The 26243-nt window shown below is 40.1% G+C and overlaps 2 protein-coding genes across 2 annotated transcripts; both read right to left on the bottom strand.

Moving 5' to 3' along the window:
- Positions 1–650: 650 nt before the first annotated feature.
- ndufa6 (NADH:ubiquinone oxidoreductase subunit A6) lies at positions 651–2575 on the bottom strand. The gene is made up of 3 exons (XM_079252938.1): positions 2412–2575; positions 1109–1224; positions 651–907 (listed from the first exon to the last, which is right to left on the bottom strand). Exons 1-3 carry the CDS (start codon positions 2548–2550, stop codon positions 776–778), a joined length of 387 nt encoding a protein of 128 aa, XP_079109064.1. The 5' UTR covers positions 2551–2575; the 3' UTR covers positions 651–775.
- A 3769-nt stretch (positions 2576–6344) lies between these two features.
- Positions 6345–13144, bottom strand: triobpb (TRIO and F-actin binding protein b). The gene is made up of 6 exons (XM_079253209.1): positions 13010–13144; positions 11955–12066; positions 10709–10868; positions 8250–8348; positions 7882–7968; positions 6345–7578 (listed from the first exon to the last, which is right to left on the bottom strand). The coding sequence occupies exons 1-6, from the start codon at positions 13128–13130 to the stop codon at positions 7417–7419; spliced, it is 741 nt and encodes a 246-aa protein (XP_079109335.1). The 5' UTR covers positions 13131–13144; the 3' UTR covers positions 6345–7416.
- Positions 13145–26243: the final 13099 nt, after the last annotated feature.

Consider the following 26243-nt stretch of genomic DNA (forward strand, 5'->3'; position numbering starts at 1 on the left):
TGAAGACCAGCCTTCGCTCTCAAGCAAGATCAGTGTGAAGCTGAAGTGAATGGCTCCTCACTATTGTAATTTCTGAAAGATTCTTTTAAAACCCGACAGGCATGAGGCTCCTGATGTTTTGAGAATGTTGTCTTCTGTATGTATTTTTGCATTCTGATAACAATTTCTCTTCTTATTGTTGGTCCTGTAGGACCAAGAGGAGGGAGTGTGTTGGGGAAAATTGTTATGAGTTTGGTTTGAATTAAGTATTAGACATATATGCATTGATTTGCTGTGATCCTGCTGTGTTTTGTGTCTATGCACAAAGCTTTCTTTAAGTCATATGATCCTTGTCTGGAATGTGCAGACAAAGTCTGAGACAGGAAGAGTTTCCTGCAGGGCATCGGTTTTTGTCAACTGCTTGGTTGACCAGTTGTCTAAAGGTTAGAGGTTAAAGGTAATAAAGTAATATAGTGAGTGATTGATGCTTAGTGAGTTCAGTTTAGTCTTAAATAAGAGATAATGATTGTTTCATATGGTGTGCTCAGCAACTAGGAGGAGTTAAGCATGGTTTATAATCGGGTGTTACTTCAGCATCTGCAGAGAGAGTTCTCTCTCCAAGCTCCAGCGTGTGCTTGTATTAGTTTATAATAAAATGTTCATTGTAAGAAGACAGTTGACTCATAAATGTATTACAACTTCTCAAGACCAGAGTATTTTCCACCACAGCATGTAATTACAATAGAGGGGAACATCTTTCACACTGGACAAAAGCAAAGATGGACAGCTATGCAGTTCATGGATCATGTCCCTTGTAAAATTTGGACATGAAGTCAGCAGCTCGAGGTTCCTCACTCTCATGGAAATAGTGCATTACATGGGTCTTCTGCTTCCAGATGTTGATTGTTTCCTGAAGTTCCATTTTCCCCTGGAGTTTGAAAGGAAAACAATTCAAGATACCACAGAATAAACTGTCCTATGTTACAAAACACCTAACATGTAGCTAAGAAATAAACTGAAAACCAAATACAGCTGACTAGAGATGGAAGGCAAAATCTACAGTATTTCTATCTGGGATGGTCCAAATAAATGTTTATGGCTTATGAAGCCTACAGATCAGTGTTTTTACCTTAATTACTAACATGTCGATCACACGAGGGTCGGTGACGTGCTTGTTTTTGTCAAACAATTCCCGCACTTTGTTTCTTCCCTGACGTGTTGTGATGTCCAGCTGAAACAGCGCCACTGCAGACAGACACAATCAGTCACTTCATTTCCAACCCCATCCAGGAGATCACTGCCACTGTCACTATGAGGGGTGGGAAAATCTAATCGAAAATAGGGATTTTTATGCTTTACAATTTCAAAATTGATTTTTTTTGTTTAAAAAAAAAAAACTATTTTTTTTCCCAAATAAAATTAATCCACGATAAAATTTTGTCCTTTTTATTGATGGTTTTACTTCTTGGGCATTATAGCAGCAGAATGACGATCTGGCTACTCTGTTGTTTTTTCCTAATTGAAATTAAGAAAAATGACGACCAAAAAAAAAAAAAAAAAGATTTATACATTATTTTTGTTTGTAAATCTACAAAAATCAGCAATATCGAAGAATTGTGAGAATCGCAATTTAAATCGAATTGGCACCCAAAAAAATCGTAATTAAATAGGGACAAAAGCATATCGCAACAGTTCTAGTTACTACAGCTGCAAATTGTTGGAAAACATTTTTGACTATTGAGTTTAGGTTAGAATAGATGAGAAACAGTGCATTTACAATATTTCATTCATCCTTTATCACTGGTAAGCTTTAAAATAGCTATGTGAACGTTTTTTTTTTTTCCCGGTTTTTGAAAGGCCGCAATCTTGCAGGTTTTTCATGCATCCTTGTCACAAAACACCTGACGGACACTGTGCAAAACTCCATTGGCTATTGAATCCATTTAAAGGAAGCCAGGTGTGCTGGACCTGGGATACACTGAAAACCTGCAGGACAGCGTCCCTGCAGGACTCAGTCTGGACACCCCTGATCTGGCAACACAACAAATGGAGGCCTATCTGTCCATCTGGAGTTATAATTTAACAAATATTAGTCACAATTTTTTCACTTAAAAGTGAAGATGTGCTGAATGGTGGAGACGTATCCCAACAAATGCAACAAATCGAGCAACTAAGCGCGAGACAAACGTAAACAAACCCAATTACAACCAACGCACCTAACTTAAAATAATGGACTCATTTATTGCCAACATTCCGGTTGTAATTATACTTCAGCTTTTTTTTTTTTTTTATAAAACCCAGAAAAGCATACTATTTACAAATCGTGTTTTAATTCAGATACCAGAGGCCAAATCCTGCACCTTCTCACAGACACGACCTTGACGCTCCAGACGCGGATCATACAGTTTATCCACCATAGCAGATCTATCTACCTGTATTGGGCACCTCCCGGTACCAGGCCCGGTACAGCTCTCGTACCCGGCGCTTAGCTTCATCCAAGTCTCGGCTGAATATTGGTTTTACCACTTTAGCAGCACCAGCTACCGCCCGGGTCGTAGCCGAGGCCGCCATGACTGCGGTTAGTTTCCGGTCGTAGTCTTCAACAACGCTGCAAATTTGTGTTTTAAATGACTCTGGTGCCTCCTGGCGGTCAGACCCTGACATGCTCCAATCACGTTACTGATTACAGGAAAATAAACAGAACATGTTAAATTTTAGAAACGTTAAGTTGCAATAATGTATCAGATAGATAGATCGATAGATAGATTGATAGATAGATAGATACAGTTGTGCTCATATTTATTCATATCCTTTCATTAAAGAAGGATAAAACAGCTGCCTGTAAAATAAGCTGTAATTCTGTGTTAATAAATAAAAATTTTATGAAATTCATTATGTTATTTTCTAATTCTTGTTTGATAATTTTTTTTTAAAAAAAAGCAAACAAATAAGATCATTTATTACATGTCACATCACTAATAAACTAATATTTTGTTAAACAATCCTTTAATGCTTCAGCTACAGTCAGGTGTTTTCTGTTCCTCTTAGTCAGACTTCTGCTCCTGTTGACAGGTATTTTGTCCCACTGCTCAACAGAAAAGTGCTCTAATTTGTCCAGGACCAATTTGTTTTTTCTTTCTTTCTTCAACTCAATTAAATGAAAAAAAAAAAAAAACCAGTGTCTTATCTTACTAAATTATATTTTTGCAGAGTTTTAGTTATTGTTCCTTTTTTAAGTCTCCAGTTACTTGAGTGACTCTTGTAAATTCAGCCTTTTCTTTAATGAAAGGGGATGAATACATATGAGCACAACTGTATATAGATGTCTCTCTCTCATTTTTATATATATATATATATATATATATATATATCGAGCTCTAAAACAGGCATCAAGGCGTTTGGAAAACAGATGGCGTTCATCAGGACTAGAGGAGTCTCACTTAACCTGGAAAGAAAGTTTAATCGTATACAAAAAAGCCTTACGTACGGCAAGAACAGCTTATTATTCATCATTGATAGAGGAAAACAAAAACAACCCTCGGTTTCTTTTCAGCACTGTAGCTAGGCTTACTAGGAGCCTCAGCGCTGTGGAGCCATGTATTCCTTTCTCACTTAGCTGTGATGATTTCATGTATTTTTTCAGGAATAAAATTGACACTATTAGAGATCAAATTCACAATACTCTTCCTTCTACCTATAATGTTGAGCCTGTTGTGGTCTCCGAAGCATCCTTAGAACCAGGATCTGACTTGTGTCTAAATAGTCTCTGTCCTGTCCAACCCTCTGAATTAACTAAAATAATAGCTTCATCTAAACCATCCACCTGTATCTTAGACCCTCTCCCAACGAGCCTCTTTAAGGACATTTTCCCTTTAATTAATACATCACTACTAAGTCTTATCAATATGTCTTTAGTGACAGGATATGTACCACAATAATTTAAAACTGCTGTAATCAAGCCTTTACTTAAAAAGCAATCTCTGGATCCAGAGGTGATAGCAAATTATAGACCTATATCTAACCTCCCGTTTATGTCCAAAATTCTGGAGAAAATAGTTTCAGCTCAGCTACATGCCCACCTGAGCAGAAATAATTTATGCGAGGAGTTTCAGTCAGGATTTAGAGCTCATCATAGCACTGAGACAGCATTGGTGAAAGTTACTAATGACCTTCTTATGGCCTCAGACAAAGGACTTGTGTCCGTACTTATCTTGCTTGATCTTAGTGCTGCATTTGATACAGTCGATCATAACATTCTGTTACAAAGACTAGAACAGGCGATTGGAATTACAGGTACAGCGTTAAGCTGGTTTAAATCATATTTATCTGATAGACTTCAGTTCGTTCATGTAAATGACAAGTCCTCCTCCCAAACTACAGTAAGTCATGGAGTTCCTCAAGGTTCTGTACTTGGACCAATACTCTTCACGCTATATATGCTCCCTTTGGGCAAAATTATTAGACAGCATGGAATAAACTTTCATTGTTATGCAGATGATACTCAACTATACTTATCCTTTAAACCACATGAAAGAAATCAGCCCAATAGGCTACAAAATTGTCTCATAGACATAAAGACTTGGATGTCTAGAAATTTTCTCCTCTTAAACTCAGATAAGACTGAAGTAATTCTCGTTGGATTTGAAAAACTCAGAGCTAAATTTTCCAGTTTTGTAATGAACCTGGATGGCATTACTTTAGCTTCCAGTGCTACAGTGAGAAACCTTGGAGTAATATTTGACCCTGACCTGTCCTTTGGTCCACATATTAAGCAGGTTACTAAAACAGCCTTCTTTCATTTACGTAATATAGCCAAAATTAGGGACATTCTGTCTCAGAGTGATGCAGAAAAACTGGTTCACGCTTTTGTTACTTCGAGACTAGATTACTGTAACTCTCTATTACTGGGCTGTCCTAAATATGCCCTGAAAAGCCTTCAGCTGATCCAGAATTCTGCAGCCAGAGTCCTGACCAGAACCAGCATGAGAGATCATATTTCTCCAGTTTTAGCCTCTCTTCATTGGCTGCCTGTTGAATCTAGAATAGAATTTAAAATCCTTCTCCTTACATATAAAGTCCTCCACAACCAGGCACCACTATATATCAAAGACCTCATTGTTCCTTATATACCAAGTAGAGTACTTCGTTCGCAGACTGCAGGCTTACTTGTGGTTCCTAGAGTCTCAAAGAGCTGAGCAGGAGGCAGAGCCTTTGGTTATCAGGCCCCTCTCTTATGGAATAAGCTCCCAGTTAGTGTTAGGGAAGCAGACACCCTCCCCACCTTTAAGACTAGGCTGAAGACTTATCTTTTTGATAAGTCCTATAGCTAGGGATGGTTAGCATCCCTTAGTTATGCTGCTATAGGTTTAGACTGCTGAGGGACATTTCCTGATACACTGAGCTTCTTTCTTTTTCTCTTTATCTCTTTCTTTTACCCCCCCCCCCCATAACAGTGTTGCATCATTAACATGTATGTCTCCTGTCTCAGCAGGTCTCCCTGGCCGGGAGTAGAGGTTCCTGTTGTCTGTTGTCTTTCTGTCCTCTTCCCCCCACACAGCAGAGGCAGATGGCTGCCTGTCCTGAGCCGGGTTCTGCCGGAGATTTCCTTCCTGTTAAAAGGGAGTTTTTTCCTTCCCACTGTTGCCAGTGTGCTTGCTCAGGATGGTAGATTGAGTTGGACTCAACTCAATCTGTTGGTTTCCTTATATAGGCTATTATGAATTGGCCTTCATTATGTTTTCCCCTCTGTCTGTAAAGCGTCTTGAGATGGCATTGCCGTGATTTGACGCTATATAAATAAAGTTGAATTGAATTGAATATATATATATGTATATATAAAAATAAAAGCCACATATAATGATTCATCTTCATGCCGTTTATCCGGGGTCGGGTCGCGGGGGCAGCAGCCTAAGCAGGGAAGCCCAGACTTCCCTCTCCCAAGCCACATTTGCCAACTCTGCGGGGGGGATCCCGAGGCGTCTCCTCCCAGAGGGACGTGCCTGGAACACCTCACCAGGGAGGCGTCCAGGAGGCATCCTGACCAGATGCCCGAGCCACCTCAACTGGTTCCTCTCGATGCGGAGGAGCAGCGGCTCTACTCTGAGCCCCTCCCGGATGACCAAGCTCCTCACCCTATCTCTAAGTGAGAGCCCGGCCACCCTACAGAAGAAACTCATTTCAGCCACCTGTATAATGATCCATTTAAATATAAACGACTTGGTCTGCGGGTGTGTGTGGTATTCATGAAAAAATTTATATACCAGTCCTGAAGTGTTCTTCTGAAGTTGCTTTATTAATTGTAAAAATGAGTATAATTTATAAGGCCTCACAGGCTTTATAGTACATTAAATATGAAAATGTTTTTAAAAGGTAGGTAGATAGTAAAATTTATCAATACTTTTTATCCACAGGAAATATATTTTTAAAAATTGGCTCATCAATGCAACATCTGTTAATTGATTTGGTGGCACAAGCAGAATATGCCAAGAAAAGAAAAAAAAGAAAAAGACCAAACAAAAAAAGGACACTTGCAAGTTCTCATCCATGGCTTAAAATAAGGTTTGCTGTGGGACAACAATCATTCAACTACTTTTCCAAAACATTGCCAATGAAAGTTGAACTGGAATATTTTTCTTTACTATCGTACAGCAGTTTAGCCATTTAGCTCGCCATGTTGTCAAATTTAATCTTGATCAATACTTAAAGAGTTTTGAATTAATAAACAATAGAAAATAGGCACAAAATGTTTGCTGGTAAAAGAGAAAATAATAACAACAATAATAATAAAAATAATTACAACAACTGACAAACACATTTCCAAAGAAACATGCACCTTTTTCAGAAAGTAAACAAAATAAAGGCTACACAACCCAAAATTGGTGACAGTAGGTTTTTGCATCTCCTGCTGTCTCAGGCAACAAACAGGCAATGAGTGGTTTTTATCAACTCCAAAAAAAACAAAAATAAAATTCATGAACTCTATCTACAATACCCAATGAGTAGTAAAAATACAAAAAATATTCCAGTTTTTCAGACCAAATGCGTACTTATACAAGCTTGCACTCACAAAAGCAAATAAAAACATGGAAAGTGCACTTTAATATATCATGTGTGGCCCAGTGTAATGAAACCGACTAATGGCTGATCATTGGCAGAATGATTTAAAGTTAAGTCACTAAAAATGTCCTGAAACAAGGGTACAAATCTAACACTACACCTCCTGATTTGTCTCTTTGATTTGGTTCCCATGGTAACGGATAAGAAAATAAAAATAAAATGAAGAAAAAAATATGTTAAAAAAACTGGGCAAAACAATTACCAGTTAAGTTCTCTGCAGGTTTTTTTTGTCTATGTCTTGTATATTCTCCCATTTCTTGTCCAACAACAGTCCACATCTGTCACCGTGTCTGCCAGAGCAGTAGTACCAGCGGATGCCTCTCAGTGGTCAAGGCTGTTTCCCAGCTTCTGCCCCTCATGCAGAGCAGCCATGGCCAACCTCAAATGCTCCTTCAGATTCTGAATCTCCCGCTCAGTTCGGCCCTTCATCCCACTCAGCTCCCCGTTTACTTCGGCGTATCGCTCACAGGCCAGCTGCTTTTCCTGCACAGCAAAGAGCAGCAGAAGAGGTTCTCAGCTTCCACACTGACAACGTCATAGAGCCTTCAGGCTAACTTACTGCAACACCATATCAACTGGGAAACAAACCTGTACTTTGGATTTTAAATTATAGGTTTAAGTCAGGTTGTAATTTGATACGCTGCATTTTTTTGTGTCACAGGCTATAAAAACAGACCCTAAAGACTTTGTTCACACATTTTAAGATTAAGACAAACAATTCCATACATATTTTATAGAGTTCACATAAATACATGCACAATCTCATGATCACGGTTGTCAACCCACCATGATTAGACACTGTAGCTCACTCCTTAGACAGCTTATCTCTTTGTGCAAGAACTCTATTTCGACTTCTTTCATCCTGAGAAGGACCTGCAAGAAAAGAAACAGTGGAGTTTTTTCCTCATAAGACAGAAAACATGCTGATATTCTAGACCAAAAATCCATAAAAATATGAAACTATCTCATCTTAAATGCACAGTAACTCTTTGTGCTCTGGCTGTTTGAAGACAAGCATGAACAAAAGCAGAAGGAAAAGTTTCAGTTTTAAGACATGCAGATCTGTACACTTGCACGTCACATGATGAGTACAGATGTCAGAGTCGAAAGCAAGATATCCCCTCACCCACTTTCAGTTTTGAAAAAAACAGTACCTGTAGTTCGCAGGGCATCCTGTCTCTGCTGTTGTCTGAGCTTTGATCTGTGATGGCAGATCGTGTACGAATCATCTCTGTGAAGCGGGCCTTTAAATCCTGAAGAAAGAACATATTTAGTCTGATACTTCAGAATAATGTTGACATATTACAAAAAATAGATTCCTAGACATTTTAGTGGTTAACTTAACAATTTTTTTTTTATTGTACATTAACAACTGCAGTGTATCAGTAACTTTTTTAATTTGTTAGGGCCTTTATAAATTTTTCAGTTACCTATTTTATAGCTATTGTCCCCTGGCAGAGCATGACAGAGGAAAAAACATAAGTACCATTTATGGTCCTCCTCCCCTCCAACCACCCACACAGATAACCACAGCTTGTCTGTGCTTTTCTGCATGCGTTACTGGAAGGAAACAGATCTGTTCTCTCACATGTTCCAGTTGGGGTGACGCACCATGCTTCTTGAAATTACAAGAAATTAAACATCTATTTCACACCAATTTTCTTCATTTTATCCTTGAGATCTTGACATAAATAAAAGGGAAAGAGAAAATTGCTGACTCCCAGATGGCTGGCACTACCTGTCCTCCCTTCCACCTCTAGGATACACCTCTCTCTTGCATCTTAAAGAAAGCTCATCAATGCCTGCAGTTTTTGAGGAAACCTATGAAAGCTAGGTTTAAACATCCTGCAAGCTGCGCGGTGCAAGCTGCAGGGTAACAGAGAAGGAGGCTCTGCAACAAGTCTACACTGAATGCAAATTAATACTCCTCTCTGATATTTACATCAGCAGATGCAATAAGAATGCAGCTTGCATCGAAACAGACACCACTGCACATGGACTGTTCATCCCATGATTTCAGCGAGGAAACTGCATAACATCCTGGCGAGGATCAGACTGAACAGTTTCCACCGTGATGCTGTTCGATCCACATTCACTGATGAGAACTTACACACTGTACCTTATTATTACTTCTGATCATCTATTGGAATCTTTGAACAATCAATTTTTTGTATTTTTTATTTATTTTATTTTAATGTCTACAAGTGGGATGTAACCAGAGGTGGCAATTCCTGGTCCAGAAAGTAACAGTCCTGTCCAGCAGCAGTTCCAGCCAGTCAAACCAGTTGAATTTAATGAGCAGAGTTTATTTGCCAGGTAAACGAGCCTGTTAGTGAAAACACCGGTTCTAAATGTACAGGTAGATCTAAAAACATGGCAGGACTTTTACTTTCTGGACCATGAATTGCCACCTCTGGATGTAACTAATCTTTAACCACCATGACCTGAGTCCTATATATTTCATTTTTTTATGTTATATGACAATGGACTGAATTATATCTCCCAAAGCAAACATATTCATGTTTTTTTAAATAGTATTTTTAAGTTTTGAAATGTATTTATAAAGCTTCTGAGGGAGCTTATAAATATGTTTAATGAAGTATGTTTCATTCATTCTGATCAAACACTTTGACACATGTATTGTTGGTCATTACTCAAAAATACAACTAAACAGGCCAGTTTCATGTGTGAATCACACCCCAGGTGCAACAGCAGTCTGACTAGATAGAAACATATGTGTAGCACAGACACGTACTATTCTAGTCACATTCATGTGGAATAAAAAAATAAATAAATAAAAAAAAACAAAAAAAAAAAACAGAAGCAGGCGATCAGTTTGACATATGATCAGAAGAATCTGAGAATCCTCTGAGCTTTTAGTTACAAGTTAGTCATTTTCTGAAATTCTTTAAATGCCATGCTGTTATGTTATGTTATGCTATGCTATGCTATGTTATGCTATGATATGCTATGCTAAGCTATGCTAGTACTGCACAGCAGAATTTCAACTGTTAATTTTATTACAAATATTTTCAACTGCTGTCATTTACAGCTGTTTTGTTAAGCTCAAAGATAGAAAGACAGTTAGATTAATGTGAATTTTCTTGACCATACAACATGCTGCAAGAAGAAAACTAACTGAGGACTAGTGGTGGTATCCTCTAGTCAAACTTGCTAGCAGCTGCTGCTGCTGAAGTGTAGTTAAACATTCACAAATCCAACACATCTTGCTTAATAAGCTGAACACAGAAAAGTGATACTTTCAGCTTCTTCCCTCCACTCTGGCCCTTTTATACAACTTCTGAGTCATGCTAATAGGAGTAGTGGCGGAAAAGTGTCATGCTGTGGTGACATACTTGAATATATAGCCTCTTTATACGACTAATGACATATCCTATGTGGTTCTTTCTGCCACTTCCGTGTATGAATTAAGGCTGAAGAACCTACACACAAAAAGTTGCTCTTTTCACATCAAGTGGATGTCATCTCATCTTTTTAACAGAGTGATGCTGTACATCTCATGTATGAAAGTGGCTTAACTTATGGCTATGCCAAGTGTTGCATCATAGTCCTGTCTATTTTACCCACTGCAATAATCCCTGCTTTAACTCACCAAGTTCTCTTTCCTTAGTTGCTCTATATCTCTCTCCTTGCGGCTGATTTCTCTTTCCCTCTCAGCGTTGTTCTGCACGGCTCGGTTTAGCTCCACACACTTCTGAGAGAAGCGCTCAGACAGACGGTTCAGCTCTCCCTGCAAGGCCTGAGTTTCTGCCCTGCAGCAAGAAATTAGTAACACAAAAAAACAGAAGTGTGTTATGTTGGCATCGAAGCTTAGAATGATGCAAATCTCCATCTAACAAGCACAATTTACTGTTTATTACTAAAAAGGAAGTTCCCATTTCCTATTCTACACTTGATTGCAGCCTGTTTAAAGGTTTGAAGTCTGACTCGATCATATTGCATGAATTACATTTAATAACAGCAGCATGCTTGTTGTTTTTCTATTTTCATGACTAAAGAATTTCCTGCTGTGGCCCTGAAACCTCTTTGCCGCTTAAAACCAATAACCACAAAAATGAGGAAGAGTATGCAAAGTGAAAACTGCACACCAGTCGACGCAGATAAGCCCGAAAGTGCAAGTTCCAGTCGCAGCCAGTGAGACGGTCCGTGTTAAAGCTTACAAAAGAAAACTAATCCATGACCGAATTCTTCTGCATTCCTCAAGTGCCTGACAGGACCCAGTGGCCGCTGTGGTAATGGGCTTGCTTCAACAAGGAACGGTGGATTGTAGTGCAGGCTGCAAACTCACCTTTTACTTCACAGAAAACTCTATTATGGCCGACCAGCTCCCACTTGAAAGCACAACAGCTTTATTCACATAATTTACCAGGTGGTGACCTGAACAGACCCCGACTATGAGCTGAGCTACAAGCAATTTACTCCTGAGAACTTACCAAAAACAAAGGCTGTTTGCACAGGTAGAAGAATTTAAGCAGTTTCCAAACTCCATAACATGATGGTTTTCTGCATTTCCTCTTTAACAATTATCTCATTATCAACAAAGATAGCTGGCAGTTGCCTGTGAGTGTGTGCATGCCACAGCAAAGCCCATAGGGGACAGCTACTGTAGAAGGAACAACTTCAAAAGAATGCATGAGTATTTTGCCAGGAGGAAAATAAACATTTAAAAGTTGCACTGCAGCTATGTAAGGCACCGTCTTGAAACTTCGCAGGCATGCAGGTATGATCTAAATGATTTTCAAGTATATATAGTGTTAGATCCAACCAGCAGTTATTGCAAAAGTCCCCGCAGCAAGAAATATTACACATCTGTGTCACATTGGCAACAAGTTACTTACTGTTGCTGAGCTCGTAAAGCTTGTGAGTCTATCGCCCCGCCACTCAGCCTCCTCGCCCTCTCCACCTCCCTCTCCAGTTCATCTTTGTGTTTCTTATTCAAAGCGTCCATCACTGAAACATAAACAGAACGGTGACACAAGTTATCAGGTGATAATTCCATGAAGGCTTTTCCCAAGTGATAAAGCTGTAATACAGTGTGTTTCAACCACTGTGTGCTGTGAGAGATCATCAGGTGCGTTGTGAGAAATTCACCTAATCGGGCTAAAATCAGACAGCTGCACTTAGATCAGAATGTTGCTGCTTGAGTCCTTACTACGACCAAGAAAGTGGATCATATAAGTCCAATCCTCAGATCTTTACGCTGCCTCCCTGTCTGTCAAAGAAATGACTTCAAAATCCTGCTGGTATTTTATAAAACACTGAATGGTTTCAGACCAAAATACGTTCAGGACCTTCTGGTTTGCTATGAACCAATCAGATCTCTTCCGGTGTGTTCACACCAGACGCATTTTGAGCGTCAAAAACGCTCAAAAGCTGGTCGCTAAACTGTCACTTTTGTGTCCAACGCCCAAGACGCTCCTGTCGCGTTTGCCGCTTGTTGGGAGCGAGCGGCAAACGTGGCAGAAAAGAGAGGGGGGAAAGACAGAACTTTCCTTCCGGTCAGTTTTTTTATTGTGTTTATCTGATTTCTAGTCAATACATTTTGAAAAGATGGACTTTATATTAATACTATAGGCTTTTTAAAAACTGTTTTAGTTTGTGGTGTGCCTTGTGATTTTTTCCAGTGGAAAAATCTGCCTTGGCTTAAAAAAAAGGTTTAAAAAAACCCACTGCTGTAGTAGACCAAATGATAATGGCTAATTCTAGATAAACTGAGTATTAATTCAAAAACTTGGTCAGTTTAAATCAGCAAAAAGATAAATCACCAAACAAGCAATCAAATTTGAAATTGTCCTACACTAATGAAGGAGCTCAGTTAGAGAATTGCGTCTATTTTCACAGCAAAATGGTGTTAATCTGATATCAATAAGCCATTTGAATCGGTTTGACTGACCTTGTGCTGTGTCCTGGGTCTCCTCCAGCAGCAGCCTGCTCTTCTCGCTCTCTAGCTCCATGATCCGACGTTCATGCTGCTTCTGCAGCTCCTCCAGCGCGTGCCTGTGAGCCTGCTCCATGGCTGTCAGGCTGCGGTTGCACGATGCCTCTGAGCCACAGCCGCCTCGCACACCTCCTCCACTTCTCCCTTCTCCTCCTCCCCCCTGCTGTAGTTGCTCCAACTGTTTCCTCAGTGACGCCACCTGAGAAACGATAAAGATGGAGGTAAAGCCCACTGTGTGACAGCAATCGGCCAACTTTCATTTTGCATGCAGCCTTGAGGGGCGGCCATCCGTAGTATTTGGGACGGCAAACATCAGTTCAAACCAAGATGCACATCACAACACAAGGAAGATGATGAGACAGCTTTCAGAAGTATCTTCTATATTACTACCTGAACGTTTGTCAAGCTTTCAATAAATTTTCAAATTTCCACGGCCCATCATATCAGAGAGAAAACACTTCTGAAAGGTAGAGGGTAAGTCAGAGAGAACAGAAACAGAAATGGTTTTCTTCATCCAGGTAGATGAAGGGTTAATTTGCATTTTAGTACATTTGCAAATTTAAAAAAAAAAATCATCTCCACGCACTACCTCCCTCTGCAGCGTCTCATTGGCCGACTGGCTAGAAGGCCGTGAGCCCACTGGTGGCATAGCGCTCATCTCCTTTAATGGCATACGCTCAAACTCAGCCCACTTTCTCTCGATTTCGTCCTCCATGCGTAACCTTTGGTTTGATCCCACGCCACTGCCCTTCTTGGACAGCACGGCCTCCCATTGGCTGGTTGTGTTCCTCTCCTCCTGCCATTGGCTGTGTTCCCTCCCTTGCCCTTCTCCTGCTTCTCTCTGACTGGCTGGGAGAGCACCAGGGGAGGCAGGAACGGGAGACAGTTCAACGTAGTCAAACCTGCGCTGAGTCAGAGTGGCGAAGTTCGAAACTTCTGACTGAGCGTCAGTGTGACGTGAAGATGGGCGATGGGTAGACAGTAAAACACGTGAATGGGAGTTTTCCTTATCACTGCTGCTGTCCGGTAATCTAGAAAACAATCAAAACACACATGACTAAAGCAATACATCATATATATTTAGAAGTAGTAAGTAACTGGAAATTGCATCGGTTTAACTGGTTAAAAAGGGAAACAAAAGCATAAAACAATAAAGACGCGGTTGATGATGACTCACTGATGCTCAAAAGTAATGTTCATATTCATATTCAATGTTGTGGAACAACAAAATGTTGTTCTGGTATAAAACAACAAATCATAAAAGTTGGGACAGTTTGGAAGAGGCAAAAGCATAAAAAAAAAATGCATTCTTACATTTACAGTAAGAACTCAAGCTGCTAAATGTTTTGTTAAAACAACCATTTTTATTTATTTACATGCATCTGTTCCTTTGCATTTTAGACCTGCAACACAACCACAAAAAGTTGCAGAGAGCTTTGAAAAGACCCTTATGCTATTGAAAAGACTGGCTTTTGGACAGTCTGGACAGTCCTTTTTGTCTTAGAAATCTGGACATGTTTTAGGTAGTAAATTTAATGCCATTTACATGTGGTTGTATCATTCACTGAGGAATGTTTGTTCATCTGAGGAAACTGATCAAAGGTAAGAATAAATAATATTAAATTTTATTTATAATGCACTTTACATTTGAGTCCAAATCTCAATGTGCTACAACGAGCAGGGTAATTAAACAGCAATAAATAGAAAGAAAAAATGTGTTCAATTCAAATTCAAACGTGTGCAATTTGGGATTGGACCAGTCTTTACAATAGTTTCATGACATTATTGATGATGAAGGGAGAAATGTATCATTTCTTATTGATTGTCCTTTAAAGAACAAATATGAAAGAGCTCAATCAAGTAACTGATCTACTGAATGTTGACTGAACAAGACAAACTGGTTATCACCTGCCTACATTTTCTCCTTTATGTATCTTTTTTTCATTATCTCCCAACTTTTTCTGGTTTGTGGTTGTAAAAAAAAAAGAAAAAAAGAAAAATTTTTATTCTGTTAATAAATGAACACCCCTGTCTACAAGTCTACACTTCTAAAGTAGCAAAACTTTATTATGTAAAAGATCTGTTGGTTATTACTGTGTGAGGTCTGGAGAACTTGTGGGCTGAATACACTTCTTTAAAACCTCTATCCAATTCCTCCTGATCCCTGCAGTCATGGCAGACAATGTGAACACAGCTTCCCGTGTCTGAAGAAAAGAAGAAAAGCGGGAAAGAAAATACAGGTTAAGGAGATAAAGCTATGACAGAACTGGGATAAGATGGAGAAGATAAAGCACAATTGAAAAAGAGAAATATGGGGAGGAAAGGTGTGTGATATGACAGCAACTTAACGCAGGTGTGGTTAGAGCCCATATGGAAACAAAAAAGTATAAATCCAACAAAAGAAAAGAGTTTGTGACACAGATAAATCACCTGAATCTGAAACCCATAGTTCTTCTCCACATCAAACTCAGACACCTTCATACAGGATTTTAGGTCAATCTCCCCATCCAAGTCATCTTTCTGTGCAGAAAACACAGGAACGTTGTACATTTCTTCCTAATCTGTTCACAAAAACCAATATAGAACTTTTTCTTGCGAATGTGACCTGTTGCTTCATTGTAACAGGTCAGATTATCATCACAGGTATTTGCAACAATCATTAGAAATAAGAAATATCTACCTCCTCTGCACTCAAGTCTCTGTAATACTTCAGCCCTGCGTCAGTCAGAACAAACCAATGCCTCTTCCACTAAAGAAACAAACATATCAGATTAATCCACAGTTAATTTGCCTGATAGGAGCAGACATTTAATATCAACAACAAAATATCAGTATCGGATTTATGGAGCTAGCCATGTATGAAAGAACAGGGGCAAACATCAGTGGAACAGGAAGAACCCGTACTGAGCTGAAGACCTGCAGCATGTGATGTGTGAAGTGAGAATTATTCATTCAAGCATTTCATTTAGAGAGAAAGATGACTGCTTCAAGCTGCCATACTAGCACTGGAAGAATAAAGATAATCTGATCCTATTGCTTTACAAACATCTTGCTCATAAAGAACAAAGAATGATGGTGAGACACTTTACCTCCCCATTGTGGTCCAGTTTTGACATCCATCCCTTTTTAAAGTTCAAGAGGTCAGGCTGCAAAGCAGAGTATACAATGTCAATTTCTCTGACCTTCATCTGAATTCTTGAGAAAAATGCTACAACATTTGCAGGAAAGAGTTGTGCAATGTCTTTGTAAGTCGAGGCCATTCATTTGTGAATCAAAAGCGAGTCTGAATAGATTTTTACAAAGAAAGAAACACAAAGCATGAATAGAAACAGAGAGAAAAGATGTAACAAATGAAACTGGACTGGACAAACCACACCACAAGCCAATATCAAAAGATGGCAAATGCTCAATACATCCACATCTCTATCTCTGTCATTATATATATATATATATATATATATATATATATATATATATATATATATGTATGTATATATATGTATGTATATATATATATATACACACACACACACACACACACATATACATACACACGCGCGCACACATATAATGGTAATAAAATATGTCTTGACACCATTGATATCCTCCAGCATTATCTTGAAAACAGTGTTTACACAGCAAGGTGCTGTACTGTTGCACTGCAGCAGGGCTGCTTTTGCTTTTTACACCATTACAGGAAGAGAAAACATGCACAAGGCACCTCGAGAAGTAGTGATCCCAGATTAAGATTAGGCAACCTCTCCCAACATGCATTCCTCCCTTTGCTTATCTCTCTTCTTCTTGCATGTACATTCCTCACTTTTAAATCCTTCTACATTTGCCATGTCATCGCCCACAGATATTAAACTCCCTTTTTTTTCACCTCTGTACTCTTAACTCCTCTTTATTCAATTTATTCCTGTACTGGGACACTTTGTTCTGATTTTATTTGTTAGCACTCCTGCACGATAATTTCTCAGTGTTTCCTGTCATCTTTAGTCTTTATTCACCCCCTTTACTGTCTTTATTCTCCCTTCCTGGTGCTCCGGTAATCCACAGCACCACCCATGGTTTCTCTCAGTTTAAGCCAGCTCATCTACGAAATGGATTTCTTTTAATCTGACCAATGTTACAGTCTGATTAATGGCATCAGACTGTGTAAAATCATAATTCATTATTAGTTAGACCTAGTTTTTCTATTTTCATTCAAATATTGTTTTTATATGTTGCCATAACATCAGCTAATGGCTACATGGTCATGGTTACAAAAATAGTAAACCTACGCTACAAGAAGAAAAACACAAGAGATTAAATATGTAATCATGCCTGTCTGTTTTGTCCTTTATTTCAATGTCGTACCAGTGAGTTTTAAGCAACAGGGCTGACTTGTGACATGTCAAACCCATTATAAATTAATGTTAGCCAGTCTATACATGCCCCAAGGGAGCATGGAGAAGTATATGGAAGGTGAGACATGTTTAAGAAATGAATTATCCTTTCAATGGTGATATCTGAAATGGAAACAAGAAGATCAACAAACCGAAGAGAGTCTGAGACGTGATCTCTTCGTAAACTCGTCTCCTGTCACTATAAAGGAGTATTGTTTGGAGAGCTTTGTCCTTTAGGCTTGGTTAAATAGGTTACTGCTCTACACAATGTGAATAGTAGGATCCAAATGTAGGCTCATTGTGATGACAGTTCCTGGATTACCAGGTTTTGGAGGGCCAACACCTCTTGATTACTTTATCAAACAGATTGCCAGGTTTTGTTGGCTGTGTGTGGCTGAGTGTAAACAGTACTGTGGCTCGAAGATACACAAAAAAAGAACAAACAAACAGCAGTGTACAAAACAAAATCTGGGAAACCAAAAGGAGAGCTGCCCAAAAAAAAAATCCAGAAACAAACATCAATTAAAAGGTTTTAAATAGTTCTCATTTTTCTTTTTTTTTTTTTTTTTTGGATTGAAATTACTGTTATTTATCTACTTATTTATTTTCCACTTGGTTTTTCAATTGACAATAAGGTAAAAAAAAAAAAAAAAAGTTAACATCACAGGCGGCTGTAAAAACTGCCATACTGTACATGCTACTGACTAGTGACACGTCCTGCTACTGTAAATAGCAAGGAGTAACACAAACACAAACAAACAAGTATATGAACTTTTTTAGAGTACACATTTTACAAGCAGATACAAAGGGGGGGAAAAAAAGCCTTAAGCTAGCGGTAACTTTGAACACACCCCTCGCAACGAGTCAAAAGTGACCGTTAAAAACCGTTAACAACGGTTAATTTTTCATTTTTTTATAAACAGTTAGACTCAGTTAAGCTCCGAGCAAGAGTCCATTCAACAAATATTAATACAGGAAGAAATAACAGACAGGAAAAACAAAGTGCCTTCAAGATACGAGCGAATAGGGTGCAGCTTACCGTCATGATAACAGGATCCAGACAGGTAAAAAAAATAATAATAATAATAAACACAAAAGTACTATCACTTGGCACACTCAAAACTTCTCTTCTCAACTTGAACCACTCAGCTTATCTAAACCTCTCGGCCAGAAAGCACCTTGCTCCCTCGCGGTACATTCACGTTTCGCAAAATAAGGTAAAAATCCGCCATTCATACATATTTTTTCAGCAGCGAGTCGCCACCGTCATGAAAAGACTCACAGATCACATTCACTTCGCTTAGCATGGATGAACAGCTGGCGTTTTGGGCTAATGTTTTCTAAACTTTCTGACTAGTAGTTGGGAGTGAACGATACGCTTCTTCCTCGGATGTGTCGCTACTTGCTGCTGCTTTCTCTCTGCCCTGTCTGCCACTTCCTGGGCGGATCCGCAAAGACAGTCTCTCTCTCTCTGTGTGTCTGTGTGTGTGAGGGAGGGAGGGGGAGAGAGAGAGAAAGAGAGAACACGCTAACCTTCACCCTGGCTCTGTACAAATAGGGTCCGGGCGGGGATATTCATGGGCAGCTGGGGATTCATTTGAGTACCCGGCCTCAAGAGATATATCATAACCATGATTAACTGCACCCACAACAGGAAAATAAATGGAAAAGTGTTCTTCTGGTCTCATTCCCTTACTTTTTCTGGGAAGTAAATAAATCTTGGGGATCCATGACATGGAAAGGTTTAGATATTCTCCTATTTTTATTTTTTTTTAAGGAGTAAATTTGCCATATCACCCTGACAGAAAAATCTTTTGGGTTTGGATCTGAAGTTTGCACTCCCCTCCACCCCTTTCAAAATCGTCTCTTTGCAGCTATTGGTTTCAGTTCAGGAATTTCAACACATGCCCCAGCAAACCACAATTGACAAAGCTCAGTCACACTTATGAAATGACTGTAGGTTGTAGGTAAAGTCTATACACACACATTTCCCAGCTGTTGAACAAAAATTAAATTTTTCAATTACATAAAGCTTTAGGTGCATCAGGGCTAAATACATGCAGGATCTATTAGGAAAGAGCAGTGTTATATTGATAAAGGGTGTAAGAAAAACTTCTGTTGGGGCATATGTGTTGGAAGGTTATTAAATGCATAAAAATATTTGTAATAACAGACAAATTTAATGTTATTTATCCCCTCCAAAGCTAGTTATCCACATAAGCACACAAAGAGCATGCACATTAATTCTAATTATGCCAGCTGCAGCACATACCTGCATTTGTTCGGATCTATGGTGATTACTTTTCCATGAGCTGCCTTCATCTGCTGTGGGGCTCCCAGATCTCTGGATAACAATAGCAAGTAGTTATGAAGGTTGTAAGTGTCCAACTAAACAAACATAAAGAGCCGGACTTTCATGTAGTATTTAGATCGGGTGTATGTGGAAGATGTGGTTAAGCATTAACAAATCAGGCAGGCGAGAGCCACAGGGCACAAACAGCAAATGCATGGCAATGGATTACATTGTGCAAGGGGGAAGGTGCTTAATGCAGTGTGCTCACGTAGGGGTTTAAAAGTTCAAATCCCAGCTATATCTACCACCCCCATTCCCAAAATAGTTGAGAAATGGTGACAAATCATAGTCTGACATATTTTCTTTTAATATTATTGAGAATGTAAATTTAAAAAAGTTTAAAATGTTTAAAATTAGGCATTTCATTATGCATCTTCGTTTTAAAAAGTTGGGATGGGGAAACCAAAGGCCAGAATCATAAACTGCATTTAAAAATCAAAGAACAAACACAAAGCTGCCACCACCAGAAATAACAATCGATGCAAATTGTTTAGGATTTGCTCTATGATGAAAACATAAAACAATTTCTGCATGATCCATAAATAGTGATCTCTGATCTGTTCAACAATAATTAGATCAGAAACGGGCATCTTTTGTCAGTCAAAGCTCATTTAAAATGAACAGCGGTATAGTGAAAAACTGTGATCAGACAAGACTGAAATTTGAAATTCTTCTTAGAAATGATAGGGAAAAAAGAAAGAAAGAAAGAAAGAATGACAGAAAATCATCAATGAAGAGGAGTGGGACCAACTAACAGTGGGGATTAGTTAAAAAGTCTGCACTTCTCATCTATGTGGTGCAATAATCCCTATATAAGTGGCAATTTGCAGATCTAGAAATGCACTCATAATCCTGAAATGTACAGGCTTCAGAGCAATATCTGCTCCCATCCAGACAATTTTTTTTAGGAATGGCTTTGCATATTTTAGAAAGACCTTTCGACACCTTATACAGCATCTATGACAACAGCATATCTTTGTATTAAAAAAGTGCAGGTGCTGGACTGGGATGCCTCCACACCTTTCATCAAAGAAGATCCAGTGCTGTTAAGTATCTTAAATCCTACAAAAGTCCAGCAGCAGGCCTCCTCAGTCACCGTACGTTTACAGACTGCCGTTAAAAGAAGAGCTGCTGCTACAAAGACGCAAACATGACTCCTGCTCAACTTTTTGGATGTATGTTGCTGCCAGCAAACTCAATGAAAAAACAATCAAATAACTCATTTTCAACATTTGATGATTTTTTGTGTTTTGTTATAAATAAAATATTGGTTTATGAGATATGGAAGTCATCATCTATAGTTTTTATTCACACTTTGGACAGCATCACAGCCTTGCAATTGGGGTTTCATATTATTCCCATCTAAATCCATTACACTTGTTGATCAGTGTAGTTAATGTTTTTGATAAATTCAATATTTCTGATGTTCTAATGTTTTGGTTTTTATCAGTGTCACCATAATCAAACTCTAGCATATATACAGAAGTCACAACCTAAGCAAGAACTCAGCTTTTATTCCTCAGTGGAGCTCACATAGGCCTAACTGACCTACCTGTAATGAAGTGGAAGAGTGAGCTCGAGATAGATACCCACTGCCTCCGTAGTGCCATTCTCTCTCAGTGTCTGCTGTATCTTCCCACTCTGTGGACGGATGTTTGCTCAAAGAGTGGCTAAAATGACACAAACAGGTTATCAATGTGTTCGATCAGGTCAAATCTGTACGATCCAATGGTGTAGGATGAAAAGTTAGCTACAGGTTAGTTCATAATGCACCATCTACCTCATACAAAAAAAGCTAAATTTATGAAATATAGTATTGACTTGCTTTTAAAATTATCTAAAAGTAATTAGGAAGACCAGCTCCTCTTTTGTGCTTTGTTGTAATGTGTAAGCCTAACCTGGCTGGTTTGAAGAGTTCCTGTCTCCGGATGGGTTGCTGGTTCTGTGCCCGCACCATGTGGCTCAGGCCCTCCCTTTGATTGATCATCTTGACCTTTGGTAGGTCAGCCATCATGGCATACTCCTCCCTGTTCTGTCCTGTGGAGCCCACTGAGAGCCTTCCTGACTCCGAGGACTCTATGGAGCTTTGGGAGGAGGTGTGCCTCTGCATTTGAATCTGAGGTGACGGAGAGGGGCTCCGTGGACGATGGGAAGTCCTGTTGCCATTAGGAGAGGGGCAGCGATCATAACTGTGTCTACCAGACCCAGATCTGGTACTGCCAGAGGTTCTGGTTGTTTCCATGGGAACAAAGGCAGTTCTGTTGCTATTAGGAGCTTGTCTAGAGGGCGAAGTGGGCCGAGATAGCGAGGAGCTGCGGAGGGAATGAGTAGATCCCCGCCATGAGTGTGTTGAGCGTATAGAGTCAGGTTTCGTTTCACTGTCAGCGTTTTTTCTCTGAAAGTATTGATTGGAATCATCATTCGAGGCACATCTGAGGACTGAATATCCTGGTGGATCACTGTTGCCTTTTCTAGAGAGTGAGGAGCTGCAGTTGTTTTGATTCTTGCTTTTTAAGGAGCTGCGAGTTTCAGATTTCTGAAGCATGGGTTGGTCGGGGGCATTATAGTTTTTCCTTACAGCCAATGAACTGTAACCACTATGGCTTCTGGTGGAGCTGTTGAATTCAGATTTATGTTGCAGAGGCCGAGAAGAAGCTTCATAGTTTCTCCTTGAAGGTGAGGAATTGTGCCTGTCACAACTACGCCCATTTAATGAACCAGTGTTGTCCTTTCTCTTAGGTTGATACTGACCAAGGGTATCCTGGCCTCTCCTACCAGGAGACGAGGAACGGCTGTCCCAACCTCGACTGCTATTGACAGAGCTTGATTCAGTCTTACGGAGTATGGATTGAGTTGGTTTGTCATAACTTCGTCCAGATGGAGACGCAGTTGTAACTTCATCTTCTTGACCATTCAGTCTGTTTCTAGTTGGGTTACGCAGAAGAGCCTGGTTTTCAATACCATAGCCTTCTCTTATTGGGGAGCCACAGCGTCCATGGTGACTTTGACCATTTAGAGACATCAATGATTCAGAATTACGAAGGACTGGCTGTCTAGATGAGGTGTAATTCTTCCTTGAGGGTGAAGATCTGGGACTGTCACGCACACGACTGTCATCGGCTGTCCTAGATGGAGAAGAAGTACGACTGCTGCCACCACGAGGACGTGATAAACTAGTGGTGATCTCATTTCTGCGAGGAAACACTTGGCTAGAAGAGTTATAGTCCCTCTTTGAGGGGGATGTGCTTCTGCTGTCACAACCTCGTCCAGCTAAAGAACTGGTGCCTTCTGTTTTGCGCAGGGCACTCCTAAAATCCGAAACTGTGCTGGACTGAGATTTGACTGAACTAGCAAATGATTTGAAATTTCTTGGCAGAGTTCCTGACTCAAAACGTTGTCCATGTGCACCTTGCAAGGGGCTTTTGGATCCTGGTGCCCCCTGAGACCACCTTCCCCCATCAAAGTTCTGCCTGTTTAGAGAAGTACTGGACTCACTCCGTCTGAACTGCAAGTTTTCACGTGAGGGGGAAGAGGAGCGAGACTGCAGAGCTGAGCCTTGCTTTGAGGAATCATACCGCCCTGATGACTGATAGGAAGAGATGCGAGAAGAAGGATTTCCTCGATTCAAACCCTTTCGGCCACTGGAAGCCAGGGACTCCGCTATCTTAAAAGGAGTGGGACTTGGAGATCGGGGGCCTACTTGAGCCTCAACTTCAACAGCAACATCGTAAGGGTCAGGAGGAGGGATTTCCACAGGTAGGTCCTCGTTGAGTACCTCCGGTATCTGTCTTTCAGAGGCCACTCCAAGATTAGGGTTTCTGAATGGGATGGTATCTTTAGGCTCAACATTCCTGTAGTTAAAGATGGGACGGCCTCTCTCAAAATGTCGGAAAGGAGTCGATGGACTGTTTTCATGCAATGAGCGAGCACCTGCTGCCCTACCCAGAGAAAAGTAGCCACTTTCACGCTTCTCTCTGTCATCTTTAAATCCTGGAATAAAATAAGACAAAGGATTTTGAAAAAACCAGACAGAATGAGAGAAAACCGAAACTGGAGATGCAAACATCAAGCTTCAACTGCCAAACTACTCCCAGTAAAGGTTTCCTGACACAAACCTACCTATATTGTATTACCAATAATTGCTCTGACACCTCAGCTGGTGACTGCAAATAGTATTGCCAAGTAAAGAACACCTCTGGCTGTAACGGGATATAGATTTGTGCAGTAAGTCATAGGTTTAATGAAGACCCAGTCTCCTGCTGCAAAGAATATCTAGAAATTCCTAAAACAAGGGATGGTCTTACAATAATCCTTTTCATTGATTTTCTTTCTTAAGTGTGTAATCCACCAGGAAATTTGATAAGAAATGTTTAAAGCCAGTTTGAATGCACCTGAACGCCTCGTAAAGCTGTCTCTGCTCTGAGCTTCATCCATCCAGGCCCGAGGGTTTGGCCTGTGAGGTGGAGGGTCAAGTCGAGTCATGCTGAGTTTGGAGGGACGGCGTCGTACCGGCAAGTATTCGTCCTCCGCACTAACAGAGCTGCTGAACTCTTCACTGTGCTCACGACAGCTACATTAAAAAGGAGGTAACAGGTTAAGAAATGGCAAGGTCCCAGAGATTAAGAGCGCAAAGAACCAACGAGGAAAGAAAAGTACAAGGCACAAGACAAGGAAATGTGAGATTACAGAGTAATGCAACCTGAAAAGGCTTCAGTTCAAAATACAGTGCTGGTCACTAAATCTACCTTCACATAGAATATTTACACTTTACTTTTATAGCACTTCCAAACATCCCACCATAACCACTGACTTAAGATCCCTACCTGTCTGTGCTGTCGTCGTTGTCACCGTCACAAATGAAAAGCTCACAGGCAGGACTCAGGATGCACAAAGAGTTCTCCTCATAACCCACACAACCTCCATTGACATCACAGTAGCTGCTCACCACAGACAGGCAGTCAGAATCCTCCTGATAGGGTGACAAGGGAGCACACTGGCCAATCACAACATCTCAGCAAGCCCCATCTCACTCTAAGTCACAAAGATACTGACGTCAATCTCCAGCGTGGGAGCATTTCCGAGCAAAGGTCAAATAAAAAAGGCAATGGGATGAATCTGACAGGGATTGAAGGCATACAAATACAGCAGGGTACATACTTAACCACCCCGGACATCTCTGCCAGGATTCATCTCCTAGAATAGAAGGTTTAACAAATAGTGTCTGTGCCCTCAGTCCTGTCTGACAGACACATGTTCGTTCTGCTGTTCGATTAGGGTTACACTTCTGTAACTCAACCTGCCTCGTGGTTTTCCTCATTAAAATTTCATCGCTATTTTTTTTCCCCTCTTGAACCAACAAACAGTTCTGTGTTTAAAATATAACAAAATTGTCTGTGTTAGTCAGAAAATAACAGTGATCTTGATGCTTTCCAGGAAACTTCAGTTTAGACACTACTGGAAGCACAGTGAAAATCAACGTCCTGTTTCCAGAAACAAGTTAAGGTCACACCGTAGCTGTAATTGTTTATGAAAGCAGACAGCAGAAACAAGCAGCAGTTTTCATATTTTTCATGCTGTTCAGTCACACAACCATCCTTTCTTTGCATTACACCTCTTCTAAAATTACATGCGATTCCCAAGTGAACGGTAAGTGATCCAGCTTCATTCATTTATAATGGGGGACAGTACTGCCACCCTGCTCTATGTTGTTACTTCTTATTTTCTGTCTGACCTTTTCCTAATTCACTAACAAGAAACAGACTCATTAATGGTCTGACAAACTTAAGTTTGCATGTTATCTGAGTTAAACTAAGAGGTCCCGTGTTATTTTCTTGCCCCAGCTGTCTTTCTTTTATATCATTTTAAACTCTCGTTCACATATTAAAATTCAAATTTCTGATCTATCAAACAATGAAAGTCGAGCCTTTTCTGTTGATTTAGCATATATCTTCATTGTTTTGTTGCCTTCACCTGTGACCTGTAACGTCTCACCCACCAGGCTTTCCTCAGGTCCGACTAATCCAATCTGTCAGTATATGTTTTCTTTGTTTCTCATTAGCATTTCTCCTGGTTGTCAAGCGGCTCTGTTCATCTCTACCTCCTGCTTCCTGGTCTCTCCCCTTTCTTACCTTGCTACTGGTGTCTCCTTCTGGCTGAGATGGGATTGGCGTTAGCGACACTCCTCTGCTTGACCCAATACCAAATCCAACCCCAGCACCGGTTTCAGTTTTAGCCCCAGTTTCAGGCTCTGTTTGGGGTTTCTTTTGGGGCTGTACCTCAGTGCTTTCCCCTGTGCTGTTATGCAGGTGCCTCTGGCGCAGGCAGTCGTGGCAGCGGGAGGGGTCAAAGATGTTGGGCTGGAACTTCGGGCAGGTGGGCTCTTCGTTGGACAGGGGCATAGTGAGTCTGGTGAAGGAGGCTGCTCTCTCATTGCATCCCAGAGAAACTG

Source organism: Telmatherina bonti (genome assembly GCF_933228915.1).
Source record: "Telmatherina bonti genome assembly, chromosome: 14".
Taxonomy (NCBI): domain Eukaryota; kingdom Metazoa; phylum Chordata; class Actinopteri; order Atheriniformes; family Telmatherinidae; genus Telmatherina; species Telmatherina bonti.